We start from the raw sequence: 6,599 nt of genomic DNA on the forward strand, positions 1-6,599 counted from the left end.
CCGGCTTCCAAGGGACTCTCCCCCGCAACATGGGCTGCCTAGGACTGTGCACTGGGTCTCAGAACCAAGTTATTCCCCCACCCCAGATTGGGGAGGCTCCTGTAGAACGAAGCCCTTCAGGTCTTGGCCAGCTATATGGTACAAACAGACCGGAGAGGCCTTGGGACTCCTGAGCCCTACAACACTGTGGGGAGTGACTGGCTAGGTAGTCCAACATCCCTTCTCAACTCAACAGAGGGCACCTGAGCTACACGGTCGAGGGGGGGGGGGGGCTTTCTGCGTCTGACTCTCTGGACCCCGCCTCCCCCCAGGCGGCAGACCTCCCTGTGCTGAGTTATCCCGCCACCCTTTCTCAGACAAAGTCATGTTAAACTGGGGTGCGGGTAGATTTAGGTGCTAAACGGCATAAAATAAGATCAGCTCCAGGGCGCTGCCGGCTGCAGGAGGGAAGGGCAGAGACTTCAGCTGGAGGGAGCCCTTCCGGGCGGGGCAGACGGGCACTTCTGCATGTGGGCCATACAGCGGACGGCTCTCTTCCCTCCCTTCGGAGTCCAGGCCTTGCCTGGGATCTCCGCTTGAGCAACAAGGGCCGAGCTGGACTGTTTGCTCCGGAGCAGGAAAGGCGGGCTATGACCCGGCTCCCCCGCCCCAGGCAGCTTGCGACGCCCCAAAGGCCTCCGCTGGGCCGGAGTCTTCTTCTGCAGGCGCTCCTAGGGGCAAGGCGGGCAGAGACGGCGGCCTGCGCTGTAAGCTCCACGCGTGGAAAGGGCCAGAAGGTGTCAGTAAAGCGACCTGCCAGCCCGGGCAGCAGACCACGGGAAGAAAGAGCGGGACTGCTGGTCTCTCGATATTTTATTGACTTGTCTGTAGGGTATTGTACACCAAATATCCCATTGGCAGTAAAGCGCATTCAAATGTGTTTATAAGCCAAACAGTCACTTTTGTTTAAACAAACACAAGTACAAAGTCAAAAATAAAACCACAAAAATAATGAACCGCATGTTCATAACATACAAAAATTGCCGCCTACTTAGTAGGTAACTACAACATTCCAACTCCTGAATATATTTATAAATTTACACTTCTGTAACAAAAATAGACTTTTGAGAAGTTCGATTTTTTTGTTGTTTTTTTTTGCTTTACATTCTACCCTCGGGCTCCTTCCCTTTTTGTTTGTTTCTGAGCCTGAGTTCCCTTCCCACACTTTCCCTTTCACCTTAAGGCTAGATGCAACGCATCCAATCACACAAATGCATGACGTCAGCAGAGCTTCACAACAAGGCACCAAGACTTGGGACTTGAAAGGAAAGAAAACCCAAACAAAAACTTTTTGCCACGTGAGAGAGTGTTTCATCCTCAAGGTGATATTTACAAAGAACATCACACTCTTGACATGCTCAAATACATAGTTAAGTGCTGATTGTTTTTCTCCCTTGCCCCCCTCCCCCGAACAAGTTGTAAAACTCATTACAGCTTCGTCATCACTAAACGAGCAAAAATTTACCATATACAAAAAAGATGGCCCTTCGTACTCCAAATAATGCAATATGAAAAATGCAAAGAGGTTTCCACGTCAAGAACCCAGAAGGAAAGCAGAGCCATGGCACAATTACAATATACATTGTCTGGGCACAGATGCCAAAGTCCCTTGCTTCCTAATGAATCGCGGCGGCGGGCGGGCGGGGAGGGGAGCTATAATGGAAGGAGATAACTATAGCCCATGCAAATCAAGTCCTTGGACAGAAGCAGAGGAACTCCGAGGGGATGAAGTCACTGTTGCTGTTGTTCTCTTGTTCCAGGCAGTTGAAGTTGAAAGGAAAGTCCCAGGACCTGGGGTGGGTTTGGCTGGCCAGTATGGGCTCTGGCGGGCACCCCACCCCACCCCAGGCCTGCTGCTCCGAGGATCAGTGGGAAGATTCCTGGTCAGCACCCCGTCCCACTGGGGAAAGGGTCTCTCTCTCCCTCCTCAACAGATCTCAATTGTCCGAGGCGAGAAGGTGGCGGTCATGTCAGAGAGGGCTGAAGTCACTTGGGAGCTGAAGGGGCTGGCGAGGCCCCCAGGCGAGGGGAAAGGGGTGGCTGCCGCCTGGCTCTGGAAGGTGGAGGAGGCGATGGAAGCGTAGCTGGTGGCCACCGAGGAGGAGGGGAAAGAGGGAAAGGGTGACGTCACGGGCGAGGAGTATGAGGTCACAGGGGGCGAGTAGGTGCTCACGGGCGGAGAATAGGAGGCGGGCGTCGGCGAAGGGAAGGAGGGGGCTCCGGGTGAGGCGCTGTAGGGGGCCAGAGGGGAGGCGACGGCGCCCCCCGGCGGCAGGGGCGGGGGCGGCGCCTGGCTTTTGTCTGCCTTGCTCTTGTCCTTCTGCCGGAGGTGGATTTTGGTGTGGCGCTTGCGCTCGTCGCTGCGGGCGAACTTGCGGCCGCAGATGTCGCAGGCGAAGGGCTTCTCGCCGGTGTGAGTGCGAATATGGGTGGTGAGGTGGTCGCTCCGGCTGAAGTTGCGCATGCAGATGCGGCACTGGAAGGGCTTCTGGCCGGTGTGGATGCGGATGTGGCGGGTGAGCTCGTCGGAGCGCGAGAAGCGGCGGTCGCAGGACTCGACGGGGCAGGCGTAGGGCCGCTCGTGGGGCGGCGTCTTGCTGGGCCGGTTGGGGTACTTCCTCATGCGGCTGGGCTTGACCAGCTGGGCCTGGTAGGTGCCGCCGCCGCCGCTGCCGCCGGGAACAAGGGCGCTCTTGTGCTCCGCCTGGCCGCCGCCGCCTCCGCTCTGCGTGGCGAAAGCCTTGATGGTGGAGAGCGGCGTGAGCGAGGGCTGCGGGCTGGGGAAGGGCTTCTGCTCCAGGCTCAGCTCGCCCGGCGCCGGCTGCTGCGGGAATAGGTAGTCCGGGATGATGGGCAGCTGGAAGGAGCCCTTGGCCGCCGGGTAGGCGGGCGGCGCGAACTGCAGCGAGGAGCCCGACGGGCTGGGGAAGGGCTGGCTCGACGCCTCCGGGAAGAGCTCGGCCCCGTTGCCGCCGCCCGGGCTGGGGAAGGTGGGCGCCGCCGAGTAGATGGGGCCCCCGGGGTCGCTGGCCTGAGCCGAGCAGCTGAGCGCCGGGCTGGGCGAGGCGGCCGCCGAGGTGGGCTGCGAGGCGGAGGAGGAGGGCAGCGCTTGGTTGGCCATGCCCACCAGGCCGCTCACCAGGCTGAAGAGGGGCTCGGGCCACAGCGGGGTCCCGTTGCTGCAGCTGCCCGACGACGAGGACGAGGCGGGCTCCAGCGAGAAGCGGCCCGTGTAGGTGATGGGCGGCAGGCGGGTGGTCTGGCTGGGGAAGCTGCTCTCCGCCAGAGCTTTCTCGCCGCTCAGCGACATCTCCGGGAAGGGATCTGCGAGAGAAGCCACGACCCCCGAGGTGAGTTCCCGCATCGCTCCACACCCCAAAGGCACCCCCTGCCCAGCGGCCGCCTCCCCCTTCCCCCGCGCTCCCAGGGGGCAGCTGCCCCTCCCCTCCCCTCGCCCGCGCGGGGCTTGCGAAGGCAGAGCGCCTGGCCCGGCTCCAGCTGCCCGAGCCCCAGGAGCGGCTGACGCACATCGGAGAATCCCCCCCCCCCGCCCCGGCGCCACTGCTCGCCCGGCAGCCTTTCCTGCCTGCCTGCCTACCTGCCGCCAGATGCTCGTAGGTTTGCTCGCCTCCGTCTCCGGCGGGATTGAAGCCGCCGCTGTTGCCGCCGCCTGCGCCGCTCTCGGGGCCCCCGGCGGAGCTGAGGAACTGCGGGGCCCCGCTCGCCAGCAGCATGATCTCCTCCAGCTTGGGGTAGTTGGTGTCCATGGTGGGGGGCGAGTGCGGGAAGGAGCTGAAGGGGTCGGCCATCTGCAGCGAGGGCAGCAGCTGCATCTCGGCCTTGGCCGCGGCCATGGGGGCGCTCTCGGGGCTCGGGCTTTGCCCGGGGCTGCACGTCAAAACAGGGGAGAGGAGGAGGAGGAGGCGAAGAAGAAGAAAAACACCAGTGGGCGGCGGCGGCGGCTTGGCCAGCCTGGGGTTCCCCCGGCTCTGTCCGCCGGAGGCGCTCCGCTCCCCCACCCGCCCGGCCCGGGGCTCCCCTCGCTCTACTCGCTGGAAGCTCTCGGCTCCCCGCCCGCCCCGAAGCAGCCTGTATATATCGAGTCTCCTCGGCCCTGGCCCGCCTCTTTCCTGACGTACATGTCCATATATGGGAGGCAGGAAGCCCTTATATGGCGGCGGGGCCGAGAACCCCGCCTGGCGTCAGAAGCCGACACTGGGGGAAGCCGGCCCCGGCGAGGAAAGAGGGGGCCGGGCGAGCCACCCGCCCGAGTCCCGCAGCCTGCCCGGGCCCTCGGGGCCTTCTCCAAGGGCACCTGCCTCTGGCCCCGTCCCCTGGAGGCTGCCCCCGACCGCCGGGTCTCCCCTCGCCGCCCTCTGCTGAGGCCTCCGGAAGCCCCCGGACGCGGAAGCCATATTAGGCGAGGCCCTTATAAGGGCTTGTTCCGGCGCGAGCCTTCCTGCTCCTAATATGGCAATTCCGGCACAGGCGGGCGGGGGAGCCGCGAGGAGAGCCCGGCTGGGCGGGGGGAAGAGGCGGAGGAGCCCCCTCCCGTCCTGTGCCGAAAGGGAGAGCGGGCGGCTGGCCCACGTCCCAGCGAGAGGATTCCCTCCCCTGAGGCTCCAGGGGGCGCCCGCGGGAACAGCGGCCCCAGCAGGCGCCGGCGGCGGAGCCAAAGCCGCAGCGGAAGTGTAACGGGCACTAAAACCATCAGTCGCCAGGGGGCGCTACGAAGCACCCCGTGCAACTAGCCGGCGGCTGTTCGGGTTCACGATCTTTCCAAGTTGTTTCCTACCCGGCTGGCGTCTCCTAACGACCATTTACCAGCCTCGTGTGTATTTGTAATATGTTTGTTCTGCACTGCAGGGAAAGAGTCGCTGGCAGTTTACCTGGTGTGGGTGCCTCTTGGCCGTGCACACGCATTCTCTGGGGCCGTGTAGCTTTGCATGGGGTCGCCTTGCAGTAGCCGGCTAATCTAGGGGGGGACAGGGAGAAAACATGATGCCCCTTCCGTTTGACAAGGTAGAACAGCCTCCCCCATCCTCGAGAATCGGTCAGTGGATGTCCGCAGATAAGAAGCGGACCTCCTCACAGTAATTTTCCCTACAGCTTGTTTCCCTTCCCCCTTTTGTGCTTTCATTTTCTATCACCGCCTTTAATAGATTGGTAGCCAACCTGGTGCAAGGCCTTGATGATATGTGTACATCTGGGCAGCTCTCTATAGAGCTCCTTAATGGGGATTTCATGCCCCTATTGCTCTCTCGAGCCCCGCCAGCGCTTTGCAATTCTTGCCTCCTCTGACATTGCCTAGCATTGCTGCTTGCTTGGCTGCATAGAATGTGTGTGGGGTGGGCTAATGGAACGAAAGACAGTTAAAGAAACGAAAAAACCATGCCAGTGCCAAAGCACCCTTGGCACACACACTGCAGAGGCTGCAGCAGCATCTCGTCAAAGGGAATTTCCTGATGATGCGAAATGCAGGGAATCTCGGGGAGGCGCGAAGTAGGCGACTCGGTGCTGCCCCCTGGTGCCCAGGGCTAGCTGCGACCAAGCGTCGCCTTTGCAGCTGGCGAGGACTGCGGATCCGGCTGGCAGCCGCAGGTGGGATTCGCCCCACTCCCTTGCGCAGCGCAGGGATTCCTCGGTTCCAGGGAGAAGCCCCTGCTCCTTCCCAGGCATTCGCTTCAGCATTACCCCCCCCCCCCCCCATTCTTGGCTTTTGCCCAAGCCAGAACCTGAGACGCAGTGAGATCGTACTGAGCGTGCGCGGCCGCCCCTGCAAGTGCTTCCCCCGCAGTCCTCTGGGACCCGGCTCCGTAGCGAGAGAGGCTCCTCGGCTATGCAATTAGGCGAGTGCTGCAAAGTACCGCGGAATCAACAGCCCAGCACAACACACCGCCCCCTCCACTCCCCCCCCCCCCCCAGCGCGTGGGGCTGAGGAATCCCTGACACTGAAGGGAAATCCTCGGCATCCACAACCGGTGCCTGCTGAGCTGGTGGAGGGGCCGGACCAGCCGCCACTGCAGAAGCCTGCCAGCCTCTCGCCCACGCCGCTGCAGAGGCAACCCTTTCGAGAGGGAGGTGGGGGGAAGAGGCCTTCCTTATTCCTTAGCAGGATTCCCTCCCATTTGCCACCATCTTTCTCTCTCTGCACCACCGTCTGTGTCGCGGGGCCTCCCCGCCCACCAGAAAAGCACACCTTCTGCAGGACCTGGTGCGTGTGGGGGGTTTCGGGGCGATCCCCCACCGCCCCAATTATCACACATTTTGACTGACTCCAGTGAATTTCCAAGCAGGCGCCGTGCAGGAAGGTGGGCGATCGTTTAACAGCTTTCATTGGAATGAGATGCTCGTCAGGTCCGAACCTTTCCCCCTCCCTCACTGCGCATGCTCAGGAGATCCTGTGTGTTGTCGTCTTTCATGTGTTCTCCCGGCCACGTCATTCTGCGGGCTCCGGAGGCTCCCCCTGCCTGGCTGCGGGCTACTTTCGCTCCACGCTGAAGGACTGAAGAGAGAACAGCAAATGCCTGCCTTCCATTATTGATGAAGCAGACGCTGGG

At 61.9% G+C, this 6,599-nt stretch overlaps 1 protein-coding gene across 1 annotated transcript; it reads right to left on the bottom strand.

Annotated features, from left to right (window-relative positions):
• Positions 1–834: 834 nt before the first annotated feature.
• EGR1 (early growth response 1) lies at positions 835–3,973 on the bottom strand. Its single transcript, XM_060240103.1, has 2 exons — positions 3,638–3,973; positions 835–3,363 (listed from the first exon to the last, which is right to left on the bottom strand). Exons 1-2 carry the CDS (start codon positions 3,891–3,893, stop codon positions 1,967–1,969), a joined length of 1,653 nt encoding a protein of 550 aa, XP_060096086.1. The 5' UTR covers positions 3,894–3,973; the 3' UTR covers positions 835–1,966.
• Between the last annotated feature and the right edge of the window lie 2,626 nt (positions 3,974–6,599).

The sequence above is a fragment of the Heteronotia binoei genome, chromosome 5 (assembly GCF_032191835.1).
Source record: "Heteronotia binoei isolate CCM8104 ecotype False Entrance Well chromosome 5, APGP_CSIRO_Hbin_v1, whole genome shotgun sequence".
In the NCBI taxonomy this organism is placed as follows: Eukaryota; Metazoa; Chordata; class Lepidosauria; order Squamata; family Gekkonidae; genus Heteronotia; species Heteronotia binoei.

Coding starts and splice junctions, on each gene's coding strand:
- EGR1 (XM_060240103.1), bottom strand. CDS start 3,893: ATGGCCGCGGCCAAGGCCGAGATGCAGCTGCTGCCCTCGCTGCAGATG. Junction 3,364..3,637: donor CTACGAGCATCTGGCGGCAG/GTAGGCAGGCAG, acceptor CTTCTCTCGCAG/ATCCCTTCCCGGAGATGTCG.